This window comes from Aspergillus saccharolyticus, assembly GCF_003184585.1.
Source record: "Aspergillus saccharolyticus JOP 1030-1 unplaced genomic scaffold BP01scaffold_9, whole genome shotgun sequence".
Taxonomy (NCBI): Eukaryota; Fungi; Ascomycota; class Eurotiomycetes; order Eurotiales; family Aspergillaceae; genus Aspergillus; species Aspergillus saccharolyticus.
In genome coordinates, this window is record NW_020290619.1 from 632,183 (window position 1) to 646,916 (window position 14,734).

General features: G+C 48.1%; 5 protein-coding genes across 5 annotated transcripts; 1 reads left to right on the forward strand and 4 right to left on the reverse strand.

Moving 5' to 3' along the window:
• Positions 1-607: 607 nt before the first annotated feature.
• On the reverse strand, positions 608-2,755 carry BP01DRAFT_240276 (cytochrome P450). Its single transcript, XM_025571259.1, has 6 exons — positions 2,320-2,755; positions 1,750-2,240; positions 1,547-1,691; positions 1,171-1,494; positions 743-1,076; positions 608-687 (listed from the first exon to the last, which is right to left on the reverse strand). The coding sequence occupies exons 1-6, from the start codon at positions 2,521-2,523 to the stop codon at positions 614-616; spliced, it is 1,572 nt and encodes a 523-aa protein (XP_025432887.1). The 5' UTR covers positions 2,524-2,755; the 3' UTR covers positions 608-613.
• A 3,387-nt stretch (positions 2,756-6,142) lies between these two features.
• Positions 6,143-7,885, reverse strand: BP01DRAFT_412001 (cytochrome P450; the record flags this gene model as incomplete). Its single annotated transcript, XM_025578938.1, has 3 exons — positions 6,143-6,333; positions 6,400-7,496; positions 7,557-7,885. 3 exons carry the CDS (start codon positions 7,883-7,885, stop codon positions 6,194-6,196), a joined length of 1,566 nt encoding a protein of 521 aa, XP_025432888.1. The 3' UTR covers positions 6,143-6,193.
• Positions 7,886-8,784: 899 nt separating this feature from the next.
• On the reverse strand, positions 8,785-10,523 carry BP01DRAFT_292982 (putative GABA permease; the record flags this gene model as incomplete). The annotated part of the gene is made up of 4 exons (XM_025571714.1): positions 8,785-9,555; positions 9,614-9,963; positions 10,025-10,192; positions 10,265-10,523. 4 exons carry the CDS (start codon positions 10,521-10,523, stop codon positions 8,785-8,787), a joined length of 1,548 nt encoding a protein of 515 aa, XP_025432889.1.
• Positions 10,524-11,399: 876 nt separating this feature from the next.
• On the reverse strand, positions 11,400-13,078 carry BP01DRAFT_412004 (aldehyde dehydrogenase; the record flags this gene model as incomplete). Its single annotated transcript, XM_025578939.1, has 4 exons — positions 11,400-11,945; positions 12,016-12,412; positions 12,504-12,872; positions 12,951-13,078. 4 exons carry the CDS (start codon positions 13,076-13,078, stop codon positions 11,400-11,402), a joined length of 1,440 nt encoding a protein of 479 aa, XP_025432890.1.
• Positions 13,079-13,656: 578 nt separating this feature from the next.
• On the forward strand, positions 13,657-14,091 carry BP01DRAFT_412006 (uncharacterized protein; the record flags this gene model as incomplete). Its single annotated transcript, XM_025578940.1, has 1 exon — positions 13,657-14,091. The coding sequence occupies one exon, from the start codon at positions 13,657-13,659 to the stop codon at positions 14,089-14,091; it is 435 nt and encodes a 144-aa protein (XP_025432891.1).
• Positions 14,092-14,734: the final 643 nt, after the last annotated feature.

The window sequence follows — 14,734 nt, forward strand, 5'->3', positions numbered from 1 at the left end:
CTGAGCAATGATCAGCCGTCTGCTGAAATGGACTTGGTATCCTCATCATTCTACAAAGATGATGCCCAGGTTTATGGGGTAATTAGCTGCACGCTGAATACCTACCACTGCACACCGCAAGGAGTCGCATGGCAAGCTTGTTCACAAGGCATCATCAATCGGCAGCTGCATGCTTTCATCATTGCCTTATTAATCTGTCTTATGTGAAATGACAGTGAGATGCCGTGGAGATGCACTACCACTACCTGGTGCATTACATCGAGATTCTATGGCAGTTCACTATTGCTTCATTGGCCTAGTGGAACAGGATAGCAAGCCACCTCAACGTTGTTTCAATATCTTTTGTCTTACAGCGAATGTGGCTTATGACTTGCTGAATCTTGCTTCCTTCTGGTTCAGGGTTCCTCTTTACATGACATCTAGGACTTGCCCGATCCCAACAAGTGGACTCCATCCCTGTACAAGAAAGCAAAAAGGCAAGGTCAACAACACAAAGACTCGAGATAACGAACGGACCAAATCACATCTAAGCACTTTTTCGTCGTTATTGTACATATTTCACACACTTCAGACCACATTTTTTTCGCACAACGATTCATAATCCACCCTGAGTTCAAGCAACGATGTTCTTCTTGCGACGAACACTGAGCTTGGTAGCCAAAGGTGGGAGTTGGAAACGACCCCATCCTAGTGAATAGGTCAGCGCCGGTTAGCCGTTGAAATGATGAGGAGTTTCACTTACTATGGATCTTAGGACGGGTCTCAATCGACTGAATGTCATACTTCAACAGCATCTCCGCAATCAGGACCTTGAAGATGTGCGCGAAGATCCAGCGTCCAGGGCACTGACGGCGTCCGTGACCAAAGACCACATAGGTATCGCTGGTGGCCGTAATCAAATCATTGCGTCTCTCCTCAGCCGGAACATTGGGCGCATAGAAGCGGAAAGGGTTGAACTGATCCGGGGAAGGGTAGAGGTCGCTATCACGGTGCAGTGCGTATTGAGGAATTCCGACCTTAGTTCCGAATGGGAGGTGAAGTCCGTTGTCCAGGTCGACGCCGTTGGTGGCCACGACCTAATGGATACGAAGCAACTTGTTAGAATTGCCGAAGCAATGCAGCACATGAGAAGTGGAATTAAGCATGGAAGAGAGTATGCTGAATGCTTACCTTCCGGGTGGGAGACACCGCGTTGATGCCATTCAGGCGAAGACTCTCCTTCACAGCACTCTCGAGCAAACCAGCCTTGGCAAGATCTTCAGCATTCCACGAACCGTCAGAGGCAATTGACACGATTTCCTCGCGAAGAAGGCCAACTAAGTCGTCATCGGAATAGCTGAGAATATCAAGGAGAACACTGGTCGCGGAGACACCGCTTGTATGCACGCCAGGAAAGTTGATCATGAAAATGCGATAAGCCAGCCACATTGTGGTAAGTTCCATAGGCCATTTGCTGCGTATACCGGCCTGAACGAGCATGTCCAACAGAGAACCCTGAACGACATCAGAAGATCGAACTCAAGGACATATGACAGCAAGACTTTACCTTGGACTTAAGATTTTCTTTCAGGACTTCAGAATCAGAGGCTTCCTTCTGATCTTGGATCTTCTTTTCGATTATGGGCTTCAAGCGAGCATGGAACACCCTCTCAAAGTAGCGATTTACTAGCCCGACGATAGGACCAATGATTCTTGTGGAAGTGTCAGACGGGAGCCAAGGAAGACGACAGTGGGACAGGGTAAATTTACGGATGGAGGAACGATGGAAAAGCCTTGATGACGTTCGCACCGAAGACAATGGCATTGGAACAGTGGGTGAGAGCGGCCAAAAGAGCCTTGTCATCACTGTGCCCAGGTCCAATTGCGAGTACGTTGATCATTCGTCCAGCAGTCTTCTCCATGAACGCATACAAAGGAACTTGTACCCAGTGTTCGGTATCCTCGCCCCAGAGCTCAGACAGACAGGCACGAGCCTCCAAGGCCAGGGACTCAGCAACAGCCGGGGTCTTGAGAGTTTCGGACAGGTCCTTGCTGATCAGTTTGACATAGAAGTCGTACTTCTCTGCGAAGGCAAGAGGCCAGCTCGTGTACGTGAGCTGAAAAAACTCTAGAATATGCGCCTTAAAACTGAAATCGGTCTCTTTGGCATGCAGGATAGCGTTGGACTCCTTGGTAGGAAGCAAGACCTCATCGCCCTCGTTAACGCTAGGCATCACGAACAATTGGTTGTTCTTGGAGTACTAAGAGGTAGGGGGATCCAGGTCAGCCTCTGCATCAAGCACGGATGCTATCTGTCATGCTAGGGAGGGAGGAAATAACCTCGTTATATCCATCCTTGATGAAAGCGATGGGGTTGACGCCGATAAACCGCTCGGTGGCTCGTCCAAGCAGTCCCTTCCTGCTCAGAACCCAGGGGATTCCTTCAGGAACAGGGGATGTCTCGAACAGCTTGGCTGTGAGGCAGGCCATGAAAGTCACCATACCCAGACCAAGCATGGTGGGGAAGTTGAGTTCAAGCAACATGTTTTCGGACCTTGTTGGTTTGACTCAAGCTTGGGAGATAATGAGAGACAAAGAGGAAGAACAAACGACGGAGTAGAAGAACGAATGATGGAGAGAAGAAGAAAGAAGAAAGAAGAAAGGAGAGAGTATGGTAATGGATGAAGGTGAGTTCCAAGCATGAGGACAAGAGCTGTTATATACCCTCTACTTGGATGAACTATTGCACAATCAACATCATCATATTCACAGTCTCATCCTCATCCAGTACTGACTTCTTTGTCTGTGCACCATTATCAAAATTACTCTGAGATCTCCGTTAGCTACTTACCTCATCATGGGCCCCACCTGGCTCACATCTCATGAAGCTGAAAATTCAATGTTGATATCAAAACCACAAGCCAATCATAGGAGCACGTCACGCCAGGGGCCCAGGGTCTAGATGTGAAAGCAGGCACAACTCTTCACTTGACAAGGAAGTTTTCAAGCCACATGAAGTTGTGGAGCTGAAAGCCCTATCATGGCGACATCAGACCAATGGAAAGAGGTAAGATAATGGAGGAACACGACCGCCAAGTGACCTGGCACTTTCATTTCAGATCTTGCGGGGATCATGAAATGCTACCGTTCCGGATATCGGTCTGCAAACGACAGCCAACCAAAAGGATGAGCTCTTCGACAGAACCGCCTCCGCTGTTAGCCTCAACCGGGGGTGAATTCTGTAGACAAACAGCAGTAGCCAAATATCTGTCAAAAGAAGGCTACGGCATATGGGTGAGGTTTGCGATTATGATAAAAAATGTCTCCACGAACCTACATCCCCATAAGACTCGGGTATAACTGAGACGAAAAGGATACCTATGGCAGAAAGCTCCTAGAGCCCTTGTCTAGTCCTGTCGCGCCTCGCAAACGGACCACTTTAAACCCTGCTGATCATCAGGTCAAAGCTCGAGTGCCGTGTTTGACACTAACTACAGACATGTAAATCTAGGAGGGCCTGGAAGGTGTCGATCGACCGTGAGCAATTCGCAACTCGCTATGCAGAAAGTCGCTCGTCTGTCAGAGCAGCTGCTAAGACGCAGCTCTATCTGGTGATGATGTTGAGCTTGCGAAGCGTCAATCTTCAGCGTTCGCGTTCATTGGAATTGTGTTCTCCATGGATATGGCCCTCTTTCCCGCTGACTTGTCATAGTAGTGCCTCGTCTCCACGGAGCAGCAACACATGAATGGGTGATGGCATCTCATTGCATCATGAGAATGACGCGATGGTCGTACCCCTTCAATTGGTTCATAGTCATTGCATTGATGATGTACACTCTCAGCGTCGTTAGGCACATGCTCCGAGTCTCAGAGCGAACAAAGTCCTATGCATTTGCTATTGCAACCATGTAGCTGATCTCAGCTGTTGAGTCGAACGTTTTGGGCCCTCAGAACCACGTACAACCTGGAACTGCATGCAATTCTATCGCAAGTGGTGAACACATGTTCGTTAGTTGCGTTTCCTACTAAAGATTTGTCTCATGGCCTACCATCTGTGGCTGGATCTCAAGTGTGAAGTCGAGTCATAGCGTGTCCAAGATGATGCTACAGAGACCCATAAGTCGACTAAAACTTAGCTCACAAGTGAGCGGATGATGGGAATCTATATAATCGATAGGTTACATCTTATGGCGGGATGTTATAGGTCTAAACGGAGTGGATAACAAATAGAACCACTGAATCATAGAACCAAAAAAAAAAAAAAAAAAAAAAAAAGGATTACTATCTTTGCCACCGGAACCTGACTGGTTTCTCTCACCGTCAACCCATCAGTTCATGGGGGTGTCTTCAATCTCTTTACGGTGTACTTCCAACTCGGAGTCTTCCAAAGCATGAGCTATACTAAAAACCGATATTCACTGGTGACAATTGGCAAACCCTGTGCTGGGAAAGGAACTCACCGCGTCATTGTCTTCGCAGGGCGTGTTGCCAAGAGATCCTCACAAATCTGATCCTCTCCACTTTCAACTTAAGTATCCGGTACTTTACTACTGAAATGGATCCCTGCGGTAATCGAGTCACTTTTCTCCTTTCCGCTTAAGGCTGACTTTGACGCCGCTTTTTGCTCACTGAGCAGCCTGGAGCGTGGGGTGAGCACAGGAGTGCGTGGCATGAGTGGTAGGTGAGCGATCCCGGATTTATCCGGGCGTAAGATCAGAAGAAGCTGGCGGTCACCCCCGAGTGATCTCGTGATATGACACACGTGATGCTCATGTGGCTCAAATAAACTGCAACACGACTAAACACATTGCATTGTACAGTACCAGCCCCACCGTCAAATACTCTGGCCCCCAAAAACATCTGGTCCCTCACTATGTTCCCTTCTACAGCCCCCCAGCAAGCTGCTAGCGAGGTACGGAGTACTAAATGACCTGTTCTGTATTAAGGTACTCAGAGGGAATGGTTGTTGCTTAGGACTGCTGCTTGGCACTTTACGGCCAATCTCATTGTTAGTCTCATCTAACTTATCTCTATATTGAGTTGGGACGGCCCTATGATAGTTAGGGAGAACAGTAGATGGAGCGTGGCTTTGACAGTTATAGGGCAGTAAGTTGATAGTCCACCACCTGGTATGCCTACCGCTCTAAATACCGCCTTACTTACCGTTTCTAATACCGCCTCTTTCACCGCTTACGTTCACCGCCTGGTATGTTTCCGCCCACCGTCTCTATCGCAACTACGTAGCTACATTTGCTATGTACATGTTTCTGCCCTCCATATGCGCTTTAGTTCTGTACGCCCAAAGACCTCAGTGCTCCGCCTGATCTGTTTCCCTACTATCAACAGCTCCGAATTGCCCAAGGAGCCCAGTGCGTATAATAAATTCGGCTGCTCGGATTGCTTAGCTTAGGCGTGTTAGGAATTTTGTCCAAACTCCCTTCTCCTTCCGGTCCCACCAATCCTTCTGCCGATAACTATCGGTTTTTATCTTCCAATTTATTCTTTTTGTTGGAATAGCTCTCCAACTCTGCTTTTAGCTTCTGCTATTCAATTACAGCCGTCATGTCCACGTAACAGTAGCCGCAGCCCCTTGAGGGGAGCTTCTTGTTCTAGAAACTTTTGCACATTGTCAAGGAAAGGGACGGCGAGCAAATAGATTTGTTACCACTAGCATTATCTTGATAGTAAATGAAATGAGAAGACTTCCGGGCGGACTAGTACTAGTACTGACCACTCATGGTAAGAGTAAGATTGGCAATAATCTCGCTCTGGAAGTCCTGAGAAACAGGGACGGTCCATAGCGTACTGTGTAGATAGTTCTTACCGTTAATTACCAGTAATCAAAACGTTCACTGGCGTCGACTATGCCTTCAGAGACAAGGACAATCTCAAATGGAACGTGTAGTCTTACGGGAAGAAAGGCTCAATACAACCCCCAAGGCAGATATTGGAATCGATGAAAAGTAAGATTCGGCTCAATGCGCCACCACAAGTGTGGCCTTTCGAGGGAGTAGTGAATAAAGATAATCCTTTTTGAAAAACAAGGTTTGGGGGAAAATATAGTAGAAAACTACATACGACGCCACTAGATCGCGCTCATTTCCAAGGTATCAAGTTCTTTCGAACCTGTACTAGTTATGAATTTAGTTTCCAGATGTTTAGCCTATGGCAACATATGGCGACCGGCACACCCCCTTGCGACTAACCACATCCTTCACTGCACAAGATGAAATCTTAGTTCCAGACGATGCCCCTTTGGAGATGACAGATACCCGTCACTTGGTTCCATGTCTCCATGGTCATGAATTGTGGTGGTGAAGTTAGAATAGATGCTCGCGAACAAGTATTTAATGGCTAGAAGTGTGGGGTTAGCTAGTGGCTTATGTTGTCAACTGCCGAGAAAAATGCAAGCGTACTCACAGTAATAGGCAAAGTGAAGTCCAAGGCACATCCTTCCACCACTGCCGAACCCCCAGAACCATTTTCTCATGACAGCCAATTCCTCTGGTGACGCATTGAGCCATCGGTCTGGCTTCCATTCATGAGGATCGGGAAATACATCAGGCATGCGGTGCAGAACAGAAGCGTATGACTGCACAATTGTTCCTGTGGGGATGTTGTGGTAGCCCCCCAGGGTACAAGGCCGTGGCACGACACGTGGTTGACCTCCAGGCACGGAGGGCCAGAGTCGAAGGGTCTCCATCAGGACCGCATGAAGGATTGGCAACTTGTCGATATCCTGAGGATGGGTCATATCGTCGATTTCCACGACCTTTCCCGGAATATGTTTCAACGAGGGGGACAGACTGCGCAGCTCTTCTTGAAGTTTTGTCTGCCACGCCGGATGTCGACTGAGCTCGTACAAGAGGTAGGTGCTGGTGTTGCCGCTGGTCTCGAAGGCGCCGGAGTTCAAGGAAAACATTTCACTTGCCAGTGGGAGACGACGAGGGTATGCCTTTGGCGGCTTGGAGGTGACCTCGCTCATCCCCTTGAGCGCCTGTTCAAACACAACCGGTTGATCATCCAGTGATAACTGTTCCCTGCTGGCTAGGAGTTGCTGGGCTTGGTCACACTTTTCCAGGTTCCAATTTTCGACGCCCTCAAATGCGTTGATCACGGATTTGGGGATGAGATAAATCCCAATCTTCTGGAGCATCTTGATCAGACCGGGAAACTCATATTGCCAAAAGGTGTATTTGGAGATTCCCAGAAACCCGTCAAGGTAGAATCTCCGTTCCTTTTCGTCCTCAACCAGATTGCTGCGCAGTGATTGCCCGAATTGCCACTGCACAAAAGTGTCAAGTAGATACGAGTAGTTGAGCTCGAGGACCTCAACTGGTTTGTTGAGGGTGGCAGCATTGTATAGAAGCGGAAGAAGACGCCTGAACAAGACGTCTCGGGATGCGGCGCGTGCACTCTGCGAGGACATGATAGAGGACTTGGAGAAGCAGTTCGCCAATGCTTTCTTCTGTGCCGCATGTGTTGCGTTATCTTTGATTGTGAATAAATTGCCAGTCCTATTGTTGGCAAGAGTTAGCCCGTCCCTCCGTTGTCGACATGTACATCATGTAGCATACCCGTATACGGCGAACCCATTGAAGTAAAAATCAGGCTTTGGGAACCCTCCGTGGTAGATCCGTTTCAATCCGTCTTCGAAGCAGTTCACACTGACCAGACTCGGGCCAAGTCGTACCACAGGGCCCTTTTCCAGATGGTGTTTGTATACCTCGCGGTTTTCCTGTTTCGACCATTTCATCCATAGTATCCACAGAGGGCTGAAGCTACAGGACCAATGGGCATTTGGAATCTTGGCCAAGGGAGAAAAGAAGGCCGGGTATAAAATGAACCTGAAGATGCCTGCAGTGGTAGCAAGCAGGGTGAGGACAGAGTAGAGATGGAACTCCATGTTTGCTGAACTATCAATGGCGCCAGGGACTTGGTTTCTCGATTGAGGATGTTTTAGCTCTCAATTTAGTAAGCATTTAAGACCTAGTCACCAGCTTTATAACTAGCCATCCATTCGCGCTTTTCCTGGAAGGCCCAAGCAGACGTTATCGGAAAGCATGACAAAGGGCTCACTTGGTACAGCTAGACTGCGTGTAGCAATCAATGCATCACGAGATAGGCAAGCCCGGGTGTAGCCTGAATCACATTATGACCTGCCTTGGGTAAGTGGTGAGCTTATCGCAATTTTCGCCTATGGTTATCCCCGCCAATTGACATTCCGTATCAGGTTAAGATGAATATATGAGGTGTCCACAGTGAGGTGCTCTTTGCTCTGCGTAGATTTTGACCAAATGTGGTCAATAAGGGCGCTAGCTGTGGACCGCCTCGGCCAGGGTCCATATGTTAGTCTGGAGTCTTCATGCCTGCCGCCCCTACGCCACGTAGGACGAAGTCAATACCATGATTGTGCAAAATACTCAACACCACTTGATTGAAACAAAGTTGTTCAAGACAGACAAAGAGAACTCATTCGATGTATAACTTCTTTTCCTTCCCTTGGAATGATTTCAATTTCCAATAAATTCTTGTATTTGGATTCACCTAGAGTAGATACGACTTTCGGATTTTCACAAAACTTATGCTATGTAAGGCTCACGCAAGAGGGATTCGTGATAAGTACTTAGACATTTCGATTTGTTATTTAATTTCGATACTTGGATGTGAAGTAGATTATTGTACGCATGGTCCGCTTTCAAGTATTGTTCCCTTTCTGGCTCATTGACGGAGTACTTTTCCTGAGGACATATCATTACTCTCCATTATAACCTCGAGGCCCTGTATTTCAAATTTCTATTACGGTCAGCATTGTTGAAGGCACCGACAAAATGTAGGGGAAGGAAGTCTTACCGGACCAGAGAACGTCTTCCGTTTACCTCCCCACCATGATAGAAGAATCAAAATTGTAATCCCACTGATCACCACACTGACATAGTTCATATCTGAAACTGTGGTCGGAAGAGAGGTGGGAAAGCAAAATAGAATTGTGATAAAAGGCACCCAGAAGGCAGAGAATGCATTACATACCGGGCCAAGGTATCGGCCCAAATTGAATGAGCGCTTGGGCAGAATGCGATCTCGCCCCCGGACCAAAACAATCGCCTGGGGCACGGCGTAGGTCATATTGAGGGACAGGATGGACATGGATATGAAACTGTTGAATGCTGTCGCGGATCCGATATAGATCAAACCGTAAAGTAGAATAATTGCAGCGCACCCGATCGTGGCATTAACGGGTGCCTCTCGTTTGGTGTGAATCTGGGCAAAGAACTTTGAGTATGGGAGGCCCTCGTCGCGAGCGAAAGCATACGCTAGTCGCCCGGTTGTTACTATGCAAGAGACTAACGCGCCGGCGTAGACGAAAAGAATCCAGACGGTGAGCATTGTGGCTGCGGGTTGACTTCTTGTGGCTTGTAGATAAACTGTGTAAATCGGTATACTCGAAGAAGCCACGGCGTCAGTGTCTGTCGCGGAGAACAGGAACGCAAGCGTCCAAGGGATGACCGTCGTCACACCAATCAGCATGGTTAGTCCCATGGCGCGAGGAACATCCTGACTAGGGTTGGGGAGTTCCTGTGCACGAAATCACTCAGCAAATATCAAGCCCGAGGTCAGGTGGGGGGTTCCTTACCTCTGCAATATGACAGGCCCCATCAATGGCCAGATATGCATACATACATGTCCCGAGGCCAATGAGAAACGATGTCCCATCACTCCAGCCACTGGTGTTTTTATAGTCGAGAAACACGGCTGCTGCCGACTGTTTATGATTCTGCGTCGCTAGAACGGTGATGAAGCTGGCGACAAAGCCTAGGAAGCTGCTTATAAACATCACGATCTCCCCCTTGGGAAGTGCTCGTGGGAGTAGGCAGACAATGGCAGTTGCAATCAAGATTAGCAGGGCATATATGAGATACGTTTGCCACGATTCTGCAGTGTAACTTGGGTGATATATGCTAGCCAGGTTTCCGATCATTTGAGCTGCCAGTCTTCATCAGAATCTCGTTGTGTTTTGATGAACCTCTTTTCGATCAAGACTCACCACAGACAATGGCAGTGGATGCACTGGTGAGAGCCCATGCGACTACACTTAACCATCCCATCGTAAAGGCCACTACCGGACGATATTTTGGGGAGCTGACCATAAAGGCAAAATGATACTGCCCGCTGCTGGATGGATACGCCGAGGCGAGCTCCGCCAGACCCGCCGCTAGGCACAGATGAGGCGTTAGGAAGTTTATGCATTCCAGATGAGAACAGGATATCTTACTGATGAAGCAACTCGCAACGGATGCAACAATAAGACCAAAGAATACTGCCGGACTGCCTCCCATCAAGAGTGGGGTGACGAAAGTGGCCGAGTATCCAAGCCAGGAATTGGTCATGCTGAATCCCAATGCGATTGTAGAGAAAAGAGAAAACTGGACAGGTAGTTCCTCTCGCCCCCGATCCAATGGAGCTTCCACATGGTCGCTAAGTCTACTGCTGGAGTCAGGCTGACCTTGTGACTTGGATATGCAGAAGGTCGTACGGTCTGTCATTGTAATATAGGGTCTGAATCTCAATCCTAAGAGGGTATTCTAAAGGGGAATGAAAAGATGAGGAACTAGTCATGTAAGATAGATATCCCCAAGCATGGCAGTATTATACCTTCTATACCCGCTATTCCAGAGCCGTGGATTTACGTAGCACTTGCAGCAGAACGTATATCAAAGTTCGCGTTACTACTGATAGGAGGGGGTCTATTGTTATCGTCCGGGATGGATGCCACAAAACCTTGTTGAAACTCGATGGATTGCGATAAGCTGGTCATTCAGTCGCCTTGAAAAGTCCTATGCATTCCCTTATCTCGAATCGCAATTCCTCGAAAGGTACCTTGGCTTTTTACTGGGACTCATGGTGATTAGCGGAGCTCATTTATATACCCGATTAGGTATGGTAAAAGGATCTGCTTTTGCCACCAGACTTTACTATGTGTTTCGAGCATCTGCGGTGGAAGGGACGTATGCAGAACAGCCCTTCTAGTCGAGGGTATAGTTTAACGCAGGGTGTGAGAAAGAATGGAAACGTGCCCCGGAGTGGAGGGGAACAGCCCAGGGCATTTTATGGGTATGATGCACATTTATTTCAGAAGCCGTTACAATTTTTATTCCCAGTGGATGATTGCTTACATAGATACAACTTGAAGAAGTAGCCGGTCTCTCATGTCTCACTGTTTCAATTTTAATCTCTCGCTCTTTTTTTCCAAGATGTATCCATAATGCGTTGAGTACATATCATGGAGCTTGAAAGAATGCATAAAGCTACGCTACTCTTGTGTCTAGTTAAAGTGAAGGAAAGATCCTCAAACTGATAGTTAAGTGCCTAGGATAATCAACAACTCTTCCGCGAGATACAAACTCTTGCTTCGACTGCTTTCATAGCTTAGACTGGACATTGACATGAACAGCCTTAATGTTCGTATATTCATCGAGACCAGCTTGTCCCAGTTCACGACCAATACCGCTCTGCTTAACGCCGCCAAATGGGACACGCCAATCCCCAACGTTACTGAAATTGATCCACACCGTACCAGCCTCAACCCTACCCGCGACTTGATGGGCACGCGTCAGATTTGTCGTGAAAATAGCACCTCCTAGTCCATAAGTACTGTCATTTGCCATCCTGATTGCCTCCTCATCGGTGGCGAAGCGAGCAATTACCGCGACGGGACCAAAGATCTCTTCTCTGTAGATGCGCATCTCGGGGGAGACATCCGTGAAGACTGTGGGCTCGATGTAGAAGCCTTTTCCATTCCCGATATCCTTGACTGGTTTGCCACCGCATAGCAGGGTGGCTTTCTCTGCCTGTCCCATGCGAACATAGGACATGACGCGGTCATATTGAGCTCGGGTCACCTGAGGGCCTTGGAAGGTACTAGCGTCAAAAGGATCACCGACCTTGGAGACGTTCTTCACCTGGGCCTTAAAACGCGATCAAAAATTGGTCGTATATGTCGTTTTGGACCAAGATCCGAGATGTAGCCGTGCATACCTGTCCCTGGTTGGACATGATGCCCCAATGAGCCCATTTCACGGCCTCCGTTAGATCGGCGTCGTTGAACACGATCAGAGGGCTTTTACCTCCAGTCTCCATGGTGATATTTTTCAGATTCCCACTTGCCATTTTCATGATATGCCTCGCGGTCTCGGTGCTTCCAGTGAAAGCGATTTTATCGACCTCCATGTGAGACGCAAGCGCGGCACCCGCGATTGATCCGTATCCATTGACAATGTTTACTACGCCGGGTGGGAACCCAGCTTCCACAATCAGATTGGCCAGAAAAAGAGCAGAGAGAGGCGTTTGCTCGGCGGGCTTCAAGACGACGGTGTTGCCACACGCCAACGCAGGCCCTAGTTTCCACGCTGCCATAGCAAGGGGGTAGTTCCATCTGTAATGGTTCAAGGGGAGTCAGCGACTGTATCTCGAAAGAGGGCAGTATTCAACCTAATCCGAGGGTCAACCAAACAAAGAGCACTCACGGGATGATCTGTCCACAAACCCCAACCGGCTCTCGCACGGTGTATGCAAATTTGTCTGCATTTGTTGGAATCACCTGGCCGAACACTTTGTCTGCGAAACCGGAATAGTATCGAATGGTCTCGGCTGTCTCGGTAAGATCTTCGTTCAAGGCAACCGTATAAGGCTTCCCGTTGTCGATGGTATCAATCGTAGCAAGTGTCTCCCGGTTGTCCTCGATGAGCTTCGCCAGTCGACTCATCAGTTTTCCTCGCTCCAATCCGGAGAGATCCCTCCAGGTAGGGTCTGTCAGGGCAGCCCTAGCGGCCTTGACAGCTTTGTCAACATCCTCTGCGGTAGCTCCATAGACAGAGATAATTTCTTCTGAAGTTCTGTTATTCCCAAGATGCGTTAGTCTCGCCCGGACAAGGTGGATACGATGAAACCAGGGGTAGATTTTTGAATCTTACGCAGGATTGATGCTGGCGATCTTATGGCCGTTGGACGACTTGACCCATTCATTGTTGATGAAAAGACCTGTTGGCTGCAACCATGTGCAGCCGTTTGGAGCAGAAAGTTGAACAAAAAGGTCTGACATGGTATTCATGATATGTTTGTTGTTCGTGATAGGAGAATGGTCAGAGGGTATAGGACCACCATCGGACTTTTTATCAAGCTGTAGCTCCAGCAATCACTTGCCAGTTTTGCAGATAACCAGCTCATCCTTACAGAATCCACTATCTACGACAGTGACGTCTGCTACCATTAGCTAAGGCCCTCCAGTGATCGATCATCTATTGCCCAAAGGAAGCAGGTACTGGCTGAGTCAGTCGGCTATGTTTCTGGATAAGAAATAGCTTTACTACCTACTAATTGACCACCGCGATAACGATAACAACACCGAGAGTAACAATGCATTGTGTGCTGCGTGGGGGGTGTTCTGCTTTTCGGGCCATCTCATCCTTTTACCTAAAGTAGTATCTCGATAACTTCTAACCATATGGCATTTCTTGCCCCAATTCCCTCTAGTCCCAAAGATGAGCCCCTAGACCATAACAATATACTTAAGAGCAACCCAGCCATTTCAGCCAGCTAAAACCCAAAAGAAGCCCTTAAACCTACATCTTTCATCCTCTCAGCTTCCCCCGGCAATCACATCCACAAAGCACACACACCATGCCCACTGTCACTTCGTACGACTACCCAGGCTATGAAGAACTCGGCCAAATCTTCAACATCTCAGCCGCCGTCTCAATCCCCTCTGACGCCCGCATCGTTGCCACATCCGGCCAAATCGCCGATAATCATGACCCCCTGTGGGGGACGCACGCGGAGCAATTCGAGAAAGCCATGATTAATATTCAGCGGTCCCTGGCCGTAGCGTCACCTCATATCACCGACACTAGACAGCTGTGGGAGGGTGTCTTCTACGTCACATCGTTTCACGTGGGTGTTTTGTCAAGGGAGGAACAATTACAGATAGCCGCGATTGCGACGCGTTACTTTGGGAAGAACAAACCTGCTTGGGCGGCTATCTGTGTGAATGCGCTGTTTCCACCAGAGGCATTGGTGGAAATCCAGGTTCAGGCGGCGTATCGGGATGGGAAATGATTTTTGACTGTGAACCCTGGTCTGTGATGGCATCGGTAAACATTGAGATAATTTGTGTGCTTTCTGTGGCTTAAGTACATAATGGACCTAGTCAATTCAATCGTGGGTTGTCACATGCATGCTTTCGCTTTAGTTATCCTCCTAACTTATAGATGAAACGAGCGGCTAGCAATGAGTAAACGTAGACTTGTTTCGGCAAATCATGTCTCTAGCCTATATTCGGGAGAAGATGTTTCTTGTTCCTGTTTTATCTTCTATTACAGGATTTCCTTTTCTTGTCTTCTGTCTGTCTTTGGGAGTTTCATCGATATTCCTGCTCTTGGTAGCGCTTTTGTCGAATGAATATGCACGAATTTGAGAAATGGTTGTTCCTTGTCGGCATGCCCTTGTATGTACTTTATTAAGTCCTTCCCCGGTATCTTTGGAGGTTTGGAATTTTACGTACTCCGTATAGGTATGATATCGGCATATGGAGAACGATTGTTCAGTCAGGAATCACCTTCAACTTCATCCACACTCCTGATTTGGTTAATGACTGATACGCTACCGGCTCCGAGGCCGAGCTTTAGACCAAAAGGGCACATTACCGATCACCTTCCTAATACGGTAAAAGGATAAGCACACCGGCAGAGAACCTCTTAGT

What these genes read in the sequence shown, in the direction of transcription:
- BP01DRAFT_240276 (XM_025571259.1), bottom strand. Translation starts at nt 2,523, where the DNA reads ATGTTGCTTGAACTCAACTTCCCCACCATGCTTGGTCTGGGTATGGTG. An exon ending in TCAAGGATGGATATAACGAG is followed by an intron (nt 2,241 to 2,319) that starts GTTATTTCCTCC and finishes CCTACCTCTTAG; the next exon opens with TACTCCAAGAACAACCAATT. An exon ending in TTTCCATCGTTCCTCCATCC is followed by an intron (nt 1,692 to 1,749) that starts GTAAATTTACCC and finishes CACTTCCACAAG; the next exon opens with AATCATTGGTCCTATCGTCG.